Below are 22,755 nucleotides of genomic sequence, written 5' to 3' on the forward strand. Positions count from 1 at the left end.
GCAGCTCCCTCTAGGGTTCTTTCTCTAACTCCTACATTGTGCCTGCCTTTCAGGCACAAAGCACACACTCTGGATTCAGTTTCTGCCCACTGAGGCTTTCCAGACAGATGGACTGCCTGTTTTCCCAGACATGCCACACTGTTTCTTAAAGTCTGGGACTTCTTGCTTTGGTGGATGTCACCTTTGTTCTAGGAAAGTCCTTTTACTCATATACACTCTATGCTTTCTGTGGGACTTTTAGCATGACTTTTTTTTTTTTTTTAATATGCAATAGCAGCACTGGATCAGTACTCCAAAATCTGGAGATTCTAGGCTCACTGACTCCACTTACTAGCTATGCAACCTCAGACAAAAACATATAAAACTCCGTGTCCTAGACCATGGATAAAAGGAAATCATAGTATCTTAATAGCTTACAGAAAAGGATCAAATGAAATGTTTATGAAAATGCTTTACATACTGTCACAAAAATACATGGGTTCTAAAATCAGATCGATCATTTACCAATTGTATAACTTTAGAAATCTTACATAACCTCTCTATGCCTCAGTTTCCTCTTCTGTAAAATGATGATAATAAATGTAAAGCACTGACACGTAAATAGTAAGAAACTTTAAAGCACTTAGGAAAATATATAATCCACTGTGCCTCTATATTGTTACTGTAAACAAGATCAAAAAATGCTAATTAAATTCCAGGTAGAAATACACTATGTTCTACTATGTGTTATGAATAAAACTTTATAATTAAAAAATAGTAAAAACTAGAAAAAGCAGCAAACTGTTAAAGAAATCCAAACATGAGCCTTTTAAAAATACCTTTAAAATATCAATCTACAAAAATAAGACTCTTAAATCCTTAGAGTTTTTATGAATATATCATTTTGATTTATAAAAATGGAGAGTTTTGATTTTTGTCTTTTTTCCCCTTAAGACAAAAGGTACTTTTTAAACCCATATTTACTTATATTTAAAGTCTGGAAGAATTCTGTGGTAAAGCAGTAAGAGTAAACTAATTTTTTTAAAAAAAAATCAAACTGTGCAACTCAAAGATTTTTATAAAAGGAGAGGAGGGATATTTTAAAAGTTCCCTTTCTCTCTATGGTCTTTTTCATCTGCTCTATCAATCAATGGAAATATAGCAAATATAGAACTTATTTGCAAAAGTCCTAAAACCCTGAAGTTTTTAAATGGGCTATTTCTTAAACCTCAGACACTGAAGCCTCATTAGATGATCATGTATAACACTACCACAACTATATCTGTGGTAAATCTGGAATCATATTAAAATTTTAGAATTTGTTGTTGTTTTTGCAAATTTATTTATCATATAGGGTTAAGTGCTAATTAAGAACAAGAGAAGTTAGACTGATGTTCCAAAATATACATCAATATAATACATATTTACCTAGTGGTGTTCTGCCCCTCTTGCCCCCCCAATATGCCTAATTTCTACCGCATGATATAATAAACATTTGATTTTTATATTTCTGTGATTTGTGATCTCTCTTGCTACAGCAAATCTAGGTTTTGTTGTTAATTCCAATAACTATTTAAATGTTTTTAGAAATTCAATCTATAATCATTTCAAAACAAAGAACTTTCTTTGCGCCACTTAAAATTTACAAAAAGATTTAGAATTACAAACGTTAAATTGCAATTATATTTTGTTATTGTGTCATCCAAAATTTTAAATTTGTTTTAAACCTTGTTCACATGGATTTCCATGGTATTTGGCAGCAATTTTTTCTAATGTCCTCAAAGAGTGATTTCTCCATATTAATTCCATCACAGGAGGATTAGGAGAGGTCTTGAAGTTCAGTCTCCACATCTGAGACTTGAATCCCCTTCGATATCCAAGGGGGAATGGTTCTAGGACCCCCTACAGATACCAAAATCTGAGGATGCTCAAGTCCCTTACATAAAATGGTGTAGTATTTGCATATAACCTAAGCACATCCTGCCCTATAATTTAAACCATCTCTAGATTACTTACAACACCTAATACAACTTAATGCTATGTAAATAGTTACTGGATTGCCACAAACTAAAGCTGTGCTTTCTGGAACTTTCTGGAATTTTTTTGTATATATTATATCTATATAATATACATTAAATTTTATTGAAGTATACTTGATTTACAATGTATTAATTTCTGCTGTACAGCAAAGTGACTCAGTTATACATATATAGATTATTTTTCAAATTCTTTCATATTCTTTTCCATTATGGGTTATCACAGGATATTGGATATAGTTTTGTATGTTTTTGATCCAAGGTTGGTTGGATCTATGGATGTGGAACCTGTGGATCTGGAGGGCCAACTGTGTAGATTTATGTTTTTGAAGATGGCAGCCCTCTGAGTAGAAGAATTGTCATGTTTCAGCTGTGAGAAAATAATTTCTAACACTAGATTATTATACCCTGTAGAAGGTAGAGCTTGTTATTATAAACAGCATTTCTAATTGTTTGACAAAAAGTGTGCCATAAAATATTTACTTTATCATATTAACTTAAACAACTTTCATAATTTTTGTTAATCTTGAATGTTTCTATGAGGGATGAAATTTGGGCCAAAAATATTACCATACCAATAACAATGTGATTTTATACCATCAATAAAATATTTAGAAAATAGGAAATATAGATGCCAGGGAGAAATGGCAAATTGGAACTGTCAAAAGGGATTACTGGGTGCCCTTTCGGTAGAGTACTAGGCATTGTCAGACTCTCCCTGGATAATCTGTTTCTAAAGGGTGTTCATCTTTGATTGTCTTCCTGGCCTGTTTTGCAACTATGAAGTTAGTTGTTGACAATGAATAGTTATATATATGATTTTTTTCATTACAATTAGAATGATATATTCACTAGAGATATGACTGTTTTATGTGCATTAGAAAAGATGATCCCAATCATTATACTTATTGTCTTACAGTATATCAACCAGTTTTGGACAGATTAACCAATTTGTTTAAGTATTCCTGATTGTCTACACACTCATACACACAGACACAAACATATACAAATATGTATGTATATGTATCTGTTCTTCAAATTTCTCTTTAAACCAGTTTACTCTCTTACTAGTCTCTTCATTAATTAATAAGTTAAATAAAATCTTTAATTTGTGTTCATTTTATATTATTATCATAGCCATGATTTTCCCTTTTGAAACTTATATTTTAGCAGAGGGTTTTTCTAATATGAAGTGAATGCATTTAAAGAAAATCAGAATGTTACTGGGAAAATGTTTGCCAATTTTAGATAAATTTAGTGTCAGACACACAGGACCAACCAAATTACTTGTGAATGTGAATGAGATGATGAATCAGTTTTAGAAAATCCTTAACCTCCAAGTAATACAAGATTAAATGTGTTAAGGATTAAAACAATATTAAGTTCCTCATAGATCATCACATTTCTTTTTTTGTAGTTCATTGAACCATACAATGAACCTGAAATATCTGAATTAACAGGTACTAGAAGTTAAAATGTTACCATATTAAATAATGATCCTCAAAGGAATTTATGGCCAATAGAAGATCAGAAGCACTCCAGGCATTAGAATATGTTCGATTTGTAAAAGAGAAACACACACACACACACACACACACACACACACACACACACACACACACACACACAGATGTACACTTCCACAAACACAAGTAAACAGACCCAATGCTATGCAAAATTGTTAAATTAAATGTCCCCCAAGCGTTATACTTTCAATGTATCACATTTAGCTAAAACTTAGAGTGAGAATGAATTATCAGACACCTTTGCAACAGCCCTTTCCCCCATACACTATATTGAAAAAATACGTACAGTCTGGGCTAGTTTCGAACTCAAACTTGCGACTGTTGGTCCCAAATCCAGCTGCGGTCCGGGCTCGGATTTGGAATACATACGTAGTATCAGGCTTGAGGCTACTGATGGTAACATTTGTGCCTCTCGCCTTGAGAATCGTATAACTTGTCTCTTGTTCCTGCTTTGAGGTAAGAAAAATCATGTTAAAATCGAATCTTCCAAATGCTGTCAAATGGTAAAAAGGTGAACGACTCAAAACCAATTCTTTCAAATTTTTAACACAGCTCATACGACAGATAAAAGAGGTGACAATCATTTAACTTTCTGAACGTAATAGAGGCATTTTTAAGCAAAAAATATTTACAGAATTTCCCAACTTGGATAAAATAATTTGTTGCCTGCACATAATGCAGGAAAATTTAGTTTTCATTTTTACCAATTACTGAATATGTGGATGAAAATAAGTTCTCTTCAAAGCTGAGGCTGAATGAAAGCTTCAGTCTAATTCCAAGAATAAACTTACAAAGACGAAAATACCCCCTTGAATTAAACTTAACAGGAATGTCCTACTGATTCTCAGAAAATATTTCCATTAACTGTAAAATATTAAACTTAAAAAGGTCCAGGTTTTATGTATAAACTCTACATTAATAACTTTCTTAGTATCAGCTATATTTGCACTGTGTTTAATCTAAGTCACTATGGTTTATTAGAGATGAAAATCTTCAGATAAAAGTCTAGAAATATTTCCCAAAAGGATTTACATTGTACATTAGGAGATTCACTCTGCACATTAATTGTAAAGACGTTTTGTGTCAAGCCTTGTTTACGAAAATTGACTTCCAGGAATTGTGTTTTTCCTTTAACATACGTTAGTATATGAGAACTTTATGGGTCACCTAATTTCAAGTAATGGTGGAATATCCCTGTACCTGGTGTGGGACCTGGAGTGGGTGATATAGAACAATGCATATCCTCAACCAAAACTAAATAAAATATTACAGAAAAAATGTAGTGCGTTATAGATACTTTTTAGTTAAAAATGCTGGTTATGTATCAGATAGCATTTGAGTTAGTATATAAATAATGAAGAGGGCTGAATATATTTATTTTGTGGAAATCATTATTTCATGTGTTAAAAAAAATTATTAAGCATATACCCAGGACATGGCTCTGTTCATCATCATTAATGAACTAAACAGTCAAGAAAGCTAGACTCTGTGAAGCTTAAATTCTAGCAAAATGCTCAAAATATTTCTAAGCATCATATATATATTTGGAAATAATTTTAAAATTTATGAATGTATGCCATAAAAAATTTTTATATAAAGTATATTAAAAATAATATTACACATAAATATCCATCAAATTTAAAATGCTTAGAGAATAATAGATTCAGTCTTTTTTTTTGCACTAATTAATATTGTTTTAAAATATGGATGTATATCGTGCTTTGTTAGTGGAGTTTGAAATAAGTTCAGAAAATGCTTTATGTTTGTAAAAGATATGAAGGTAGATCAGTAGTATTTTTGAAACAGCTTCATAGATCTACAAGTTGGGTGTTCCCTGGATCTGCTATCCAGTCTGAACTAAGGTGCATCATTAATTGTCTTCTTATTTTGTTGTATCATCTATAAAACATGGATTCTTATATTTGCCCAGTCTATCTTGTCACACTTTTAAAAAGAGAAGATCATGATCAAGTGAGTACTTGACAGTACCACAGTGGATCACTGAAAGCTAGGAGGTAACTTATTTATACTATGATTTTGGCACAATGAGGTTTATAAGGTCTCACTTTCTTTCAGTGAAAGAGACATACCTTTTTCCCTGTAGGGGGCAGTATGAAAAAAAATGGGATCACATTTGTGAAATACATTAACTTCAATAAACAGAATAACTACATAGTGCAAAGGAATGTTTATACATTTTTTTTTAAGACAACTGACCATACCACTAATTCTCATATCTCTAAAATAATCAATTTTCATGTAGAGGAAGGTATGCAATACAGGGGAAAACATACTACATGAGGGGTCATGGCTGCCAGAATTCAAAACAAAGATCGAATGTTTATTAGCAGTGAGGCTGTGAGAAATTCAGATAATGCCATCGACTCTCAGTTTTCTTATTTGTAAAAGAATCTATTTGCTCACTTTCATCAGATTATCAGACAGCTCAAAATAATGTATGCAGAAGTATTCTATAAATATAAACTATATCAACTCACAATTTGTTTTTATTTCATTTTAAAATACTTTGTAAACTGCAGCAGATACACGAATATGTCATGTTCATATTAGTAGCTATAAAACCACCCAGCTCTAATGATAAGATTTGAATACACCTTGCTTTCAAACCTAGCCATAATTTATAACCAGGGAGAAATAAGTGGTACTTAGAGTGATGAAATACCATGGCTTAAATTCTACTTATAAATAATCATGTACCTATTTTTTATAATTGCATTACTGAATCACAATTTTATGATGTGAGGCAAACTTATCTACCCACTCCCATCTTCTACATTTCCTTGTACAAAGTCAAGAAAGCTTTCCATCTCAGTTCAATAACACAATCGTTTTGTTATTAATTCAATGTTCCTATCTGTAATGAAGGAAATTCATGTGAGTGTGAAGGTCAGGAAATGATGCTTAAGGCAATGAACTCAGGAATAGTTCATCAATAGATTAAGGAATCGCTATATAATAGTTGGTAGAACAGGGGTCTCAGTGGAAGGACACAAATGTCATCTCTAATACCATAACTAGATGACTTAATGTTTGATAGTGACATCTTTTGCTATGGTTTATTGCTATAGAATGGAGGATATTTGACATAATGATTTCTAAACCCTCCTCTACCTATAAATCAAAGGTATCACATGACCAGAATTCTAAACAGAGCTCTTTCACTTGCTAGCAGTGTCATTGGTTTCTCTGAAGGAGCACACTCATGATAAGGTAACCTCTTTCCCTACACAACTCAACCCTTTAACATTATCTCCCCACCTTTTCATAGTATTTAACCTCATAGTCCAATATGATCCCATTAGGATGTTCAGGTTCTTGCCAGGATAAAGAAATGCTGTTTCTGGATGTCCGATCCTTCTTAATCGTCATGACAGGTGATGGAGCTGTAAAGAGAGGATGGGAGGGGATGATGGGATGAGGAAAATTAATCGGATTGGGAAGGGCAGTAAAGAAGAGCAGAGAGGCAAGGGAACAAGCAAATGGAGTCTATTGTTGTTCTAATCTTTGGCAAGAAAGCACTATTTCCATTTCAAAGGCTCTTGAGTATTAATCTGGCCTCATATCAAGCCTCAGTAGCTGGATTATAGCCCTGGTACATACAGGCCTATGGAAAATGAGCTGAGATTTTCAGCTGCTGGTGGACTAGTGGCAAGTGAGCATATGTTTTCAATCTGCTACTATAATGTAAACAATGAAATATACTTGATATATTAAAAAAAGAACAAAACATCAGGACTACCTATTTGTTATAACGTTGCAAAGTTATGAATCCCAGATTCTTCAGCTCATTGATAACATTTTCATATGCAACTCTGTAAGAGGACTGGAATCCATTACGCACAAGGAGTCCCATGGTATCCATAGGTAATAATAATATTCAGTGTATTGTAAAATAGGTAGGATTTAGGACATAGTATAGTAAGTCTTGACTTCTGACAAAAATCTCTTATGACTAAAAATATATATAAGGAAAAAACAATCGCTGCTTTTACATTTTCATTTCTTAAAAAAACATATATTTAGTAAGAAGTACTGAGAAAATGAGTGCTCTTTGTGTCACAACTCTATACATACATTTTGAGGCATCTTATTGGGTGATGACTCTATATTTGTTATGTTTTTCTATTCATTATCAAAAGTATAGAAAATGAATAAAAAACTATCTGTTTGGATCACATATCATAGGGTCACCATTTTTTCTAATGGAAGATTAAATATGTTTTAAGAGATATACTTCAAATCCTTCCATTAAAAAGAAAAATGCATACTACCAATCAAAGTACCTTGGGTTTCTATTTTTTTTTAAATAAATTTATTTATTTATTTTTGGCTGTATTGGGTCTTTGTTGCTGCGCGTGGGCTTTCCCTAGTTGTGGTGAGCAGGGGCTACTTTTCATTGTGGTGCGTGGGCTTCTCATTGCAGTGGCTTCTCTTGTTGCAGAGCACAGGCTCTAGGAGCGTGGGCTTCAGTAGTTGTGGCTTACGGGCTCTAGAGTACACACTCTGTGGCTATGGTACACGGGCTTAGTTGCTCTGCGGCATGTGGGATCTTCCCGTACCAGGGATTGAACCCGTGTCCCCTGCATTGGCAGGCAGATTCTTAACCACTGCGCCACCAGGGAAGTCCTACCCTTGTTTTCAAATCTCAATCTTGCTACAATGACCAACCAAAATATCTCACTGTGGGGTTCAGTGGCATTCTGCTGTAACGGAATGCAGCAAAATAAATTACAAACATGAAACAAACAAAAATGTAGAATTCTCAGGCACATCAACTGCTGAATTGTTTTCATTGCTAAAGGACATATTTTTTTATAGATTTTTCTCAAATCAAGGACTATTAGAACCCAGTATATCTGTATTCCCTACAACAGCTAGCAATAAATGTTCCCTATATGTTGATTCGATCTTTCTATGATTATTACTTGACGACTTTTGCATCCAACCTCTCACCTAAACTGTTCCTGTCTATAAATGCCTTTCATTTTTATTCTTCACTTAAAAATAGAGCTTTCATTAAACTCGCCTTGTGACACCTTTTTAGAAAGTGTAAACCTAAACAAAAGATCTATTGCAGTACATTTTCCATCCACCTATTTCTATTATTTGTAAGATCTTCTCATGAACTTTTGTAATTAAAGCCTCATTACTTTAATAGCCAGGGGATGATTACTTAATCTTTTTCCAAAGAAAAATGTAGGTGTTGCTTTTCTGATAGAAAAGTAAAATCATTTTCTTATTCACATCTTGCTCCCATTAACAATTAACATTCTTTCATGTAACTTGATGTCATTTACCTTTTATGTTCATTTTCTGTCTATTCAATATTATTGTTTTATTTCTCAAACTGGCTTCACAACACCCCCAGCTCTCACCCCGAGGCAGTTTGCTGCTCTGAAATTGATTCTAAGCAAAGGATAAGTTATTTTGGTTATATTTAGTTGAAATTTTACAAACATATTTGAAGTTTATAAACACGTCACTGAGTTAGAAATAAATAACAGGTACATTAAATTTTTAATAATTAATTTCTTTTTACTTAATCTAATACTTAGAAAAATCAATTTATTATTTAATCGTTAATAGAATAATTTCAGCCCCAATGTCCTTGGAACCAAATTTTGCTTTTTGTACAAAAATAATGGAGAAATTCCACCAACTTTCCTCCTGAAGTAAATCCATTAATAGAATAACTTCTAATGTGTGCTTACAGAGCATTTCAAAGAAGCTGAATGTTGGAACACTTTCCTAGTAAACCCATGGAGACCCTCCTTACTTCGTTTCATATCACCGTGAACCTGGTTTATTTTTTTTAACAGTTAAAATACATTTTCAAAGAAGGTTTGAAAATTACCAGGTATAACATCTTTCCTTAGAAAAGAGGAGAGAGAAAATAATTCATTTCCAAGAACAGTTGTGAAGAAGATTGTATTAACTTTTTAATGAAAGCTTTCCAGGCTCTTTTGGGGATCTGCTTAAATTTTATTGCTTCTGCGCTGAGCAAGACTGTATAACTGTTGAAAATCTTCAAAGGTCTTTGAGCAAGCTGCAGTGCCCTGTTGGACTGTAATAAATAGCCTTTTGTAATTCCACACTTACTTAAGTAGAGGCAATTGCTCGACGCTTGTGCCACCTCTAAGTTAAATGAACCTTTTCAGATTGCTGCTTTTAGGCCCCTGTTAAGTCATTTGTTCTGCTCTTTTAATGCACACCCCTTGTACTGGCTGCATTTCAGCAGTTTCTACCCAGTGCACCAGCTGAAATCCTGTTACACTTAGGTAATGATCATCAATATTTTAATATTAATAAATAATTAACAGAAATTGTTTTTCTCTCCCCTAATAAATAATTTTAAGACATAATAAAACACATGTAGCAAGAGAAAAATTCCATGGGCACTCCACGGTATCCACTCTTTCTAAAATGTTTTCTAGAACACTTCTTAATTCATGTCTTGAAGTATAATTTATCCATACTTGCTCATGTGTTGTAATACAATTTGTAACATTGATGAGAAACAGTGATTTTTTTTTTTTTTTGGTTCATTTTTAGGTATCGAAGAGTGATGTGTTCAAAGTAATTTTCAAAATTCATAGAAATTCTTATTTTTCTGTATAAAAGAATGTGATACAATGTATATCAATGATGCAATGTATATCTTACATTTGATTTATTTTATTCTCATTTCTCTTTTTTTAAATTTGTGATTTGAAGGAGTGGTGGGTAATAGTTGTACAGAATGAAAAAAAATCCTAAAATTAGAGAAATGCTTGGAAGGAGAGTGAAAAGTTACTGAGGCAGAGGAAGCATAGGTTTTCCCTGGCAAAATGCTGGTGTATAAGCTAAAATAGCAATTACTGATGAACACTTCAACAGCCCAGGATTAAGAGATTGAGTCTGGTGACTTTTATATACCTCAAATGATATATTATTACAATGATTCCCTTAATAACAGGAAGAAGTTGATGATTAAGTAGGTTGCTATGAAACGGGTCCAGGAATTCACACAGTTTAGTGAATGAATAGTTTTGTAGGGGAAAAAAAAAAAATGAAGAAACTAGTAAGAAGAAAAATTAAAACAGTAGGAAGATAATAATTTTTAGTAAGTTAATAACTCTACAGTAACGTCTGGGTATGTAACATACATTTTTGTTGTGTTGGTATTTGAGAGGGAGCAAATATTTGAACCTTAACTTTTGCTATTCTGAGTATAATTGGATATACGTGCTCTTTGGAAAATAAAGAAAGGAGATATGATATACTTGGTAAAGTGAAATTTTATTTTTAACTGAAATATTTCTTAAAAGAATACAAATAAAAGAAAAAAACAGTGAAGGTTGGGAGGGAACAATAAACCCATAAATCATACAGTTAATCACCCTCCATGAAGTTTTTCTGAACTTTCTCCACACCACTGAAAAATTCGGAACACTCTGAATACTGAAAAATTTCTTAACTTGCGGTGTCACAGTGAACTTGCTCATGGCTCTCTCAATTCATTCTTTAAAATTTTTCTTAGGTTACGACATAGGACTCGACAGATCTTTTACCCCATGTTATCTAGTAATATGTGTTTTGTGAAAGCTGGTATCAAAATGCTTTTCAATTTCTGTTCTAAGGAGACATACCTTTCTGGGAACCAAGGGTTGAATTATTCCCTGAGTATTTTCTTCCCTATTTCCAGGCCACTGTAGTGGCAGTTTCTTGAATCAGAGATATGCATGACTATTCCAGAAGATAGACAGAGATGTATAACCCTTAATAATTCATAATTGAACCCCAGTTATTTATTTACAGAGGAAGAGTAAGATTTTCTTTCTATGTCAGCCTAGCCTGAGCCATTGATTGCATCTAATGTAATAACAGAAAAGCAAATTACAATGGGCAAGCAAAGATGTTAGGCTAAGAAAGGTTTCTATGTAAAGAGATCTGGTTAGAGATGGGGCTTGTGTAGTTCACAATTTGTATTTGAATCACACAATACTTGTGCATCCAAATCTCCTGTCAGACATGGAAAGGATTTATTATTTTAACTATGGTGTTTTTAAGCGGCATTTACCATTATTCTGTAACTAAAATATGACCCATCCTTAGAATCAGGAAGTCAAAACTTCAAAATGCAACTCTGAGGATCTGGTTTGGTTCATTTGTTTTTATTGGGACTTTCCTTTTTCTGGGTTTGGGAATTTCTAATGAACCTCTGAGGTATCTCTGTGGTTTAAAGATTGGACAAGTTAAAGTAATAAGAAAAGGGCTCAGTATTTCTTTTTCTAAGGGAGCCAAAGCTTTTAAAAATTATCTCCATGGGAAAATATCATCAAGTAAATGGTTGAAAGATTTTTCCTTTGAATCAGGCATGCCTTTAAAAGCATGCCTTATTTTTTTGTACCATTCATTACAATGTCCACTTAAGGACATTTCCTTCTTAGTTTTTTTTCAGAAGTGGACATTTCTATAAAGTCCAGAAACACTCTTGAGTTTGAATGAGAATAATCATTCATAGCTTAGTGTTCTCCATCTTACTACCCCTATCCTGATTTCCCCAACTTGTTCTCCAGAATTTCCTGTTTTGATCCCAGGACTCACCATGTTTACAGCCTACCAGTTTGAATTTCAGAGTTATACTTCTTTATATATTCTCCCTCACCAATAACACTGCATGCCAATCAGCTTCAGCATCTGAAAGTCGATGAATTTTCTTTCTACCCAGTTATAGTTTTTCCTACTCTGCTTCAGTTCAAACCATTGCCATCTTTCAAGTGCATTGGATTTTGTGCCTCTCATCTCAATCTTTCCAGAACTTCCTTCAATTTTCCACACATTTTTTGATTATTTATCATTTTATAAAGCAAATGAAACATTAACCGTCTTCTCCTTCAAAACCTCATAATTTCAAATCAGTTTTCCTAAACTTGTTAACTAAAAAATAAGTTTCAAAGAAAAGGTCTAGCAATCTATATTTTGAAGAATTTGATGTCAGAAACCTCTTAAGATCACACATTTGGGAAATTCTGGATTACAATAGGATATGTAATTTGAAATTCATTACATTATTATTTAAGATTCCTCATTAGACTGTAACATACATACCAGATTTATCATTTATTGCTTGCCTTTCAAACTAAAATTCTAAAGACAATTCCTTAGGCCACTGCCTCCAATTGTACTTGCAATATACTCCCTGTCTGGAACACTCAATCTCTTCCCTTTTCCACTGGAAAAAATCTCTTCTACTCATTATCCTTAGAAAGGCATTGCTAATATACAACTGTTTTTGAGTCCCTTAGGCAACAGTTAATCAGCTCCTTCCTCTGTTCTGATATATAGTATAGTTTGTTCATTCTCTTATTATTTAGCCCATCTCATTGTGTTGCAATTATACCATTTGCTTACTAGTGTGTCTTCCCATTAGATTGTAAGTTCCTCAGAGTCTTTAGTGCTTAGCATCACACCATCTGTACATAAATCTATTTATTCAGTTTGGTTAGCTTTGCAAAAAAAATGTACAATATATTTTGTGACTAGTTCCTTTGAAAGATAATCCTATTTAGCTCCTGATTTATTATTAAAATAATAAAATTCAAACAAAAATGAAAATTATAAGATGTTAAACAGAGATACCTTTTTCTATAAAATTATATCATTTATCTTGTATAGTAAAGAGAAAAAATATTTTTCTAAACTGAATCAATAGTGCTGGGAGAAAAACATTCTAAAACGTATACCATTGAAAGTAAATTTTGAGCAAGATCTCTCCAGAGAGGAAAATTCTGGTCAAAATTTTAGGCTTCTTAGTTCTAAATTTCTAAAATCTTTAAAATTTTCATTATTAAAATTTGAAGACCCCAGAGTAGTTTTAAAGAGTGGAGAATGCAGTTAAAATGTATAATCTCATTCTCATCTCAGCATGGAGCAATAAAAGAGAAAGAAAACAGTAGTAATAGAAGGGTTCATTTCATAGATGTTTATTGCATGAATTCATCAAAAGAGATGCTGTTTTTCATTTTTCAATTGATCTTTAACATTAAGTTCTCCTTCTTTTAATATCATTCAATATCCTCTTACAATTGGATCAATCTTCAATACGTTTTAAAAAAATCTAGTTCTTCCTCTCCTTTACTTTCACACTACTACCATACTTATCACACTTCTGGTCAGCAAATGTGTAGGTTTCCCCACACTAATCAATTCTGATTTGGTTTCCTACAATTTAACTCAATTTTGACACTATCTACTTGTAAAGAGTGTCATATTCCACACGTTAAAGGCTGAATCTCACAACACTGCCCCTCACCTCAAATGCTAATCACAATTAGAAGCTTCCCAGGTTACCCACAATTTCTGTGTGACCTGGCTACAAATTGGAGGTTCCCAAGACCCTCTGCTCTGGTTCAATTAATTTGCTAGAGTGGCCACAGAACTCAGGGAAACACGTTTACCAGTTTATTAAAGAATATGATAAAGGATACAGAAGAACAGCCAGATGAAGAGACATAGGGCAAGGTCTGCGAGGCTCCTAAGTCCAGGAGCTTCTGTCTCTGTGGAGTTGGGGTGTGTTCACTGACCTGGAAGATCTCCTAACCCCATACCATTGGATTTTTATGGAAGCTTCATCACGTTGGCATGACAGGTCATTAACTACATTTCCTTATCAAGGGAATGGGGTGGGCTGAAAATTCCAGGCTTCTAATAAAGGCTTGGTCTTTCTGGTGAGCAGTCCTCCTCCAGAAGACATTCAGGAGCCCACCCAGAGTCACTTCATTAGAACAAAAGACACTCCTATCACCCAAGAAATTACAAGAGCTTCAGCTGTGTGGTGTTAGGAACTGGGGTAGAAGACAAAAGGACAAAAGATGTTCCTAGTACTCTTATCGCTTAGGAAATTGTGAGTTTTAGTAGCTCTGTGCCAGGACCAGGAGGCAGAGACCAGTATATATATTTTCTATAATCTCTATATGTAATATGGCTTTGAAAATCTATTGGGGGGTAATCATAGGTTTCTAGATATAATTCTTCACTGTGAAAGAGGTTAATATTGACACATAGCTATTTTTAAGGGTTTTATTATCCACTAAGAGTTAGGTCTAAAATTTAAAAAAATATTGTAGGTAGGAAATAACAGAAAGTAGAACAAATAAAGATTTCTTTTAAAACTAGTTGTCTTTGAAAAATGCAGCATACCAGCAAACCTGTCATAAAATATTGAGATTCCTGGAGATATTATATACATTTATAGCATCAGTACATTTTAGAAAAAAAATAATGTTCCTTGGATTTGCTGAGATATTCTACAATATTCTTCTCTTTAAGTCCTTCGAAGAGCCATGAGTACTCTCAACATGCCTGTAGTCTCTGAGTCCAGAAAGCCCTAATCAAGGACTTCATGCATATACAAGACAATGAAAATGGCAGGTGGTTATTCATCTAAATGTGTGTGTGTGTGTGTGTGTGTGTGTGTGTGTGTGTTTAGCCTAATGTTCTCTACTTACACAGATAATGTGATGCTGCTGGAGGGTCTAGCTGTCTTTTAACATGAGACAACTAAAATTAAATTACATCTACGGCATTCTTTTCCTTCATCGATTACACATGAAGCATAAAGTACTCTCAAAATTCCTAGACAGACAGACATTTAGCTCTGTATGCATTATTTTAAAATATGCAATATTCTTTACATTATTTCCGAAAATCCACACTTCACACTTCCAAGGCCTGAGCCTAAATTTAGAAAAATGCATTCCAGAGATAATATACATGGAAAGGATAGAATCTTTCCTCCCAGAGAGCCGAAAATTGTCTGAGAAATTCCTCACTTCATAAGATTTCTAAACATCTTAAAATTTCCAGAAGATACAACTTGGCTTTGGGAATAGCAATATGTCTTAATCCTGAATTTTTCAAAGTTCTTCTTGGATAAGCTTCCTAGTTATTCTATTTAGAAAATCTGCTTTGATAGGATTTTAATATCCCAAGTTCCTAACCAATGTAAGATTGTAAGCTTGTTGTCTTAATTTAGCAGCTTCCATGAAATACAGACAATAGAGTAGAAACTTCAGAACCGAAGTTAATAATCAAAGTTTAAATACTAAATACGAAATCTTGGGCAAAATCAAATGATATAGCACATTTAGTACAGACAGAATTATTTTAGTATAGATGTCTCCCAAGACTGAACGGAGCAGTTGTTGAATATAGATAATAGAGATGTGGTGGGGAAAAGGGTGATGGTACAAGATCAAGACCAGATGAATGAAGAGAAAGCTTCAGACAAGAACTAGGCTAACCACGGTGTGAGGTTTTGTTTGTTTGTTTCAAAGGATTGCTGAGGTAGTATGTCTGTTGTGACTCAAGAGTCCTTCAGGAGTAGAGCGGCCACGTTCCAGCACAGGACAGAAGGGACTAAATCTGGACTCTGGTGGCATTCTCTGTGGAGCTTCTGACAAGCAGCCTGCTGCCTTCTAGTTATGTGCAGCAGTGGACTTTACAACTTTATACAACTTACAACTTTATACAACTTTAACGCACCTTTGGAGCAAAAGAGGACTGCCGTTGACCCAGCTTCTGCTTTACAGATAATGGCAAGAAAACTAGTCTGAAAGTCTACCCTCTTGGGTCTTGGGTTGTTTGGTTCATGTGTTCAAGCAGAACAGAAAGGAGGAAAAATTTACAATATATTATGTATGTTACATTTAGAAAATAGACAAAATATATACTGGTCTTAAGTAAATGAAACTTTTATTCACAAATTATAAAAGGAAAGGGGACACTGATAGAAATATTCTGTATTTTCACAGGGGTAGATATGTTTATTAAAAGTCATTTAATTTTCCTTACAGTTAAGACAGTTCACTATATATAAATGTTACCTCAATTTAAAAAGAAGTAAAATATATGATTTGCATAATTAGATCTTAATATTGATATGTCACACTATTAACGATATTTTCTTATTTTGTGTATTCTTGATGCTCTGGCATCTGAAGCCTTGCTGACCAGGGATAGGCTGCCTCTCCCAGGATTAGCCAATTCCTAGAAATGGCAAAGACTGGCCCGAGAGTGTGCCTCTCATACTGCAAACTAATCAACACATTACCTTCTCCATCTGGTTCTTATGCTCTACCAGGAAATATTCCTCTGCCCCTATCATCCTAAAACCAGGTACCAGACAACTAGAGAAAGTCCTTATACCTCACAGTCTACTGCTGAAATTATTCAAACTAGCCAATCCTAAGTATACTTACCTTATTTCCCCTTGCCTTGCCTTGTCTTTCTTACAGAACCACAGTAAAGGCTCTCGACCATGCTTTTTCCTTGCTCCTCTACCGCCTGACTGACCCTGGTGCTTCTCTGTGTGGTCCTCCAAGGTATGACATGCCCCTTCCTCTTGGGGACTGTAAATAACAAACTACCTTTTCAATAGCAATTATTTCCTCAATCTGCTGGCCTTACCATACCTGAATAATAATAAAAATTATATTTTAAAATAATCACTGTAGTGGAATAGCATCTAAATGTTTTTTCAAACAAATAAAAGACCTCTTCTTGACAGACAGCTAATGAGGTATCTAAGGAAAAACCTGGTATGCACACAGTCTTGCAGTAATTATTTTTTTCTTACTTTATTCAAACCCAGAAACTGCTATGATGCACTGTCTTTGATATTTAACCAACACTCAGGTTTAAATTCTACCTGTAGAAGCTTTGATAAAACACATTTTTAACCTATTATGCTATTTAAGGGAGAGGTACTTCTGCAATTATAGGCTTTCTACATGTTGGACACCAGTATCTCTGCTCACTAAATCCATGATTTTAGTCAAACTTCGTTGTTAGTTAGATACTAGACACTAAATCCTAAGCTGACATCCTTATCTGGACCTGCTCCTAGTTGGTATCGTTGAGGCCCAAGGTAAATAATTTTGTTCATTCTTTGCTGGATCCTTTCATTTTTATAAATAAGAAAAGAAAAGAAGACAGAGAAAATGATATCACAGTGTGTCAGTCCAGAATTCTTTAAGACACCACATATAAACTCTCTTGTAGTAGGATTAGTTGGGGTTTGTGTCATAGGTAATAAATAGTTAACTTTAACTGGGGTACTGAAATTTGAAACACACACACACACACACACACACACACACAGATTTATGCATGCATGCCTTTGTATAAAATCAAGTCCAGTCCTACAATAACTTCACTCTCACTTATATCGGTTCTTGGTTGAGTGAGAAATTGATTTATTCCTGAAGGAATGACAATTGTCCTTATAAGTATCACATCCATGAGTGAGCAACCATTACTTTACTCTTCACTGTTGTATGAATCATCAATTTTTATAATGCATTATCCCCCCACAAATGTACACCATAGAAGTATATGTTGCATCTAAATAGTATTGATCCTGTGTGTGGAAGCAGAAAAAAATGTTGAGAAATTCTGCTTAGCATATGGCTTGTTTAGGCCTGGCCTATATGGCTTGTGTATGCCTAGCAATTCTACCTTGAGTGTAACAGAGACTAACTGAAGCAGGGAGGGAGGTCCTTTTTAGAAATCATGTAGGTTGATCCCTTCCTTTAGGGAAGTAAAAGCCCAAACCTCCCATAACAGGAAATTTGCAAAGTCTGGTCAAACATTTGGAAATCAGATTTTCGAATTAACTCAGAGCTATCCTATTCACTTACATACAGAAATTCTCATTGGCTTGAAAAAAATGGGAAAAGGGAGTATTCCAGAAAAGAGAACATTTTTGATGGGTCATTATATAGAATGTAAAATGTTTTGATGACAATAAAATCATCTTTCGGAGTAGCCCTACTTCCATGTTGCTTTTATGCTAGGAACTTATTTATAATATAGATACACTCTTAACATAATAGTCTTTTATTTGTTAATTCAAAAGAAGTCACCTGAAAAAATGTTAAGTAATAGGAAAAGGCTAAATACAACTTAACTATTACATGAATCCTAATATTCACTTCTACATCATCCCAAACCCCTGATCAATTAAAATTTAACTAATTGGGACTTCCCTGGTGGCGCAGTTGTTAAGAATCTGCCTGCCAAGGCAGGGGACACGAGTTTGAGCCCTGGTCCGGGAAGATCCCACATGCCGCAGAGCAGCTAAGCCCGTGAGCTATGACTACTGAGCCTGAGCTCTGGAGCCTGTAAAGCCACAACTACTGAGCCCACGTGCCACAACTACTGAAGCCCACGCGCCTAGAGCCCATGCTCCGCAACAAGAGAAGTCACTGCAATGAGACGTCCGTGCACTGCAACGAAGAGTACACCCCTCACCGCAACTAGAGAAAGCCCGCGCGCAGCAGCAACGAAGACCCAATGCAGACAAAAATAAAAAATAAATAATTTTTTTAAAATTAACTAATTAATTACTAAAAAGAGGCTGTGTTTATTAATTTTTGTAGTCTAGCTGTCTGTAAGATGCAGGTGGGGAATATGCCAATTTGAGTGTTTTGCATATTCATATAAACAAAATGCACATCAACAGAGACTTACAGAGTCTCCAAAAGCAATTATGCCTGCAAAATTTCTCTTTTGGCTGTAAAATTTGCATTGCCTATGCTTGCACTTACTAAGACACTTCCCAAGCAAATTCCCTCATTCTTTGTCCCCTATCACTTGATTAAGAAATACAAACATTTAGTTGTCCCAAATAATATTTCATTCCCCACAAACAGAGATTTTTAAAATTGTAAGCAGAAAACGAAGAGGAAATTGCAGAAGCAAACTACCTTCTGTTTAATTTCCATGATGCCTGTGGCCTGACCTCTTTAGTTCCAGGCACAGGATTAATTTATCTAAAGAATTTTTGTCAAATACCTTTTTAGCTAGCCATGACTTTTGGAGTAATGCTAATTCTCAAGTCCATAGAAATAAGGAAAATGCATCAATACATAGTTTTGCAATTATGCAAACTTCACATAATTGACCTTAGAATTTTGAGAGCTGGAGCAGATTAATTTCTACATGCCTCATAAAAATTTAGCACATTAGAAAAAATAGCCTTAAGTTGTTCCATTTTTGGATTGCATAAAAAAAGCAAAAAACAAATTATGCAGATACAAATATAGTAATACTTGTTTGTTTTACGAGTTTGGCTTTCATTTCAATGTTTATATTTGGGTTCCTGCATTTCTAATTCCCAATAGCTGACAAAAAATTGTCTTTAGTTTACATAGAACAGTTCTCAGACAATGCTGCATAAACTTTAGACTTTAGAGGAGAGACATTTCATTTTAACTGAGGTGTGGAAAAATTCAAAACATTCATTCCCAAGCTTGTGAACTGAACTTAAGTCCCTCTGTGTTGAGTTTTATTTATGAAAAAATAAATTCAATGTAAAGACTCAAATTAGAATTATATTTAAAAACTGAGTTAAAAATGCAGTGATGAGTTCATCATCATTACTTTTTGGAGGGAATAAAAATATTCTAAAACTGATTTATGGTGACAGTTGCATCAGTCAGTAAAATTACTGAAGATTATTGAATTGTATATTTGAAGTGGGTGGATTTCATGAAATGTAATATATACCTCAATAAAGTTATACAAAAAAAAAAAAAGAATAACCTGAAGTAAAAAGTATGCATTATTTACCAGAATTGAGAGGTGGTTAAATTAATTTCATGGCTTTGAATGATTTTGAACATTTTTTTTTTACTGTGCTCCATATATTTTATCTAATTTTCAGACTTGTTTGTTGAAAAAAAAACCTCTATGAATTATTATACAGACAGGATAACTGGCTTGGTCTGTCAGATTTCTTCTAGAATTGAGAAACAATAAGCCAAAGATCATTATTATTCACATTGCACAGTCTGTGGTTTAGCTTTCGAAACATACTTTTCAAGTTAAATTTACTTCAAAATGCACCTAGCTAGAAAAAAAAAAAAAAAATTAGGGAAAAATGCTAGAGGCAAAGCAAACTTGAGGTTGCGAAATCTGGCAGTCCATTCTCCAAACGCGACTGAGTTTTCCTACCCCTGTTACATTCTAGGGAGGCTCACAGTTGGTTTTCATATATGCGTTTATGGATCTATGCACACATCTTGCTTTCCTGAATGGCTAAAGTATGGTACTTTTACTCTTTGTTAACCTTAGAAATAACTGACTGTCAAACTGATTTTGGGCTCTGTTGGCTTGGTTTAATCCTCTGAAAAGGGATCCTGAAATAAGAATCCTCTAAGACCAGACGCTGGGTTCTAAACAATGTATAGAATTTGCAAATAGGTACATGTGGAATGAATATTCCATTAACATTTGTGTTCAATATAAAGCATCCAGTGCATAGGCAATTACACATAATAAAATGTTTGTGTTCTCTTCATTCATATTGTTTTTAAATGTACAGCCATAGGTTGGGAAGTGCTTTAGGTAATTTACCACTAGTTTTCTTGTGAAATGGTGGATCCTGAAATCAGATAAGAAAAAAAAAAAATCAACCCAAGTAAAACAAGTTTTGAACAATAAAAAAATGAGCGTGTCCTTATTGCAAAATCCATAGCAATTAAGCTTATAATAAGGGAAGTGACTACCAGAAAGACAGACACAGAAGGAAAATTGTGAGAAAAATTTTCCAACATATTCCATGAAAAGTCAGCAGGGTTTTACAGGAAACAATCAAGTGATTGTAGAAACAAAACATGCAACAAAAGAATTTATTCAGTTAACATCTATAATTTAACAAAATAAAATGTTCAAAGTCATTTTTCTGAAGACAAATTAAAAGGCTCTATGGACTACAAATTGCTAACTAGCAATGTTCATGCAAGGAAATGACGAATCACATTCATGACAAACTATCCCAAGAGTGGCTGCTGCAAAAACTGGCAACTGCATACTTAATGTCAACTTTATTGGTAACTTTGAAATCTTAAAGCAACACATTTTAACCCAAATATCAGTGGAAAACATGCAATATAGAGGAGACCATGTTTGTATTATCAAATACGAACGTAAAACCACAAAAAACTTATGGATACAAATATTTTATGAAACTTGAACACAAATTATTTAAATCATATGAATCATCAGATCCAACACCAGTGAGAAAACTATATACCCATAGTTGATATGGAAAGGAAGAAAACTGATGAAATGTAAAACCTGAATGTGCTAGTTTTAAAAATCCAACACAAAAAGACTTATTTATATGTATACTCAATATATAATATATCTACTATCATATATATGTGTATATACATGTACATGTATACTATGTAAAGCTCAATTACTGATACTTTTATATATTAGATTCACACATGATTTTATTTAATTCTAACAGCAATCTTAAAAGATGGGAATTTTTCTGATTTCAAAAAACAAAGGAAACCTAGAATTAAAAATATTAAGACACTCAACTAAAACAACATTAGCAAATTGTGGTACTCACATTCATATTCACAAACTTCCCTCATTTCAATTTTACCATTCATACTTTCCAGTTACACTTCGTCGTAATATAAGCAATGAGATAATTTCTATTTAAATTTTATAGAAGATAAAATTTATCTTCTATAAAAGTACATTTTTTAAAAAATGTAGTGACTAGTATTTAATCCCATACTCTTTCCCTTTCCTACTACCCTACTGGAATAAGACTAAAGAAATATTCAAGTCGTTCCTCTAGAAAGACACTTGAGACAGCAGAATTTTAAATATCATTTAATAAAGCAACAATCCTAGTTAGTCTAACAGCTCTCCTTATCATGGTTCTAAGGTCCTTCCTAAATTAATAATGTAATAAATACTATTTTACATGTTCCTTTTTGCATATATTTGATTAATTCTTTAGTAAAAATCATTAAATATCATAAAATGATTTCATTCCAGAGAGGCTGTGTGTCTATCACCTGTCAGGTATGGTGGAATGGTTAAAGCAGTATACAATGGTTAAAGCAATGTAAAAGGCGGATGTAGAGCCCACCTTTATGGAGATGGAAAACATTCTCATCACTAGAATTGAGTTTCTTTACAAATTACTATCTGATACCTTCTGCTTCCCTATATGCATATGGAACCTATCATCTCAGTTAAAGACTAGCTGATATGAAGTACTCCAAACCATTCAGCATACCTAATGATCATATTTTCTTGGTGTCCCAACAGTATCCCTTTGGAATTTACTATTGTAGGGTAACTTTCCTGTTTCAAGCTGCCAGCATTTGACTCCATTT

The 22,755-nt window shown here is 33.7% G+C and overlaps 1 protein-coding gene across 3 annotated transcripts in view; it reads right to left on the reverse strand.

Moving 5' to 3' along the window:
• EPHA3 (EPH receptor A3) overlaps positions 1-22,755 on the reverse strand; it is a 356,916-nt gene that overhangs the window by 77,861 nt on the left and 256,300 nt on the right. For 2 of the 3 annotated variants that reach the window (XM_059064498.2, XM_067034877.1), the window contains 2 exons: positions 6,821-6,945; positions 3,828-3,990 (listed from right to left, as the gene is read on the reverse strand). In XM_059064498.2, coding sequence (XP_058920481.1) covers positions 3,828-3,990; positions 6,821-6,945 — 288 coding nt within the window. The remainder of the gene's footprint in view (positions 1-3,827; positions 3,991-6,820; positions 6,946-22,755) is intronic. The other variant, XM_059064499.2, reaches the window with a different exon arrangement.

Source organism: Kogia breviceps, chromosome 5 (genome assembly GCF_026419965.1).
Source record: "Kogia breviceps isolate mKogBre1 chromosome 5, mKogBre1 haplotype 1, whole genome shotgun sequence".
Lineage (NCBI taxonomy): Eukaryota > Metazoa > Chordata > Mammalia > Artiodactyla > Physeteridae > Kogia > Kogia breviceps.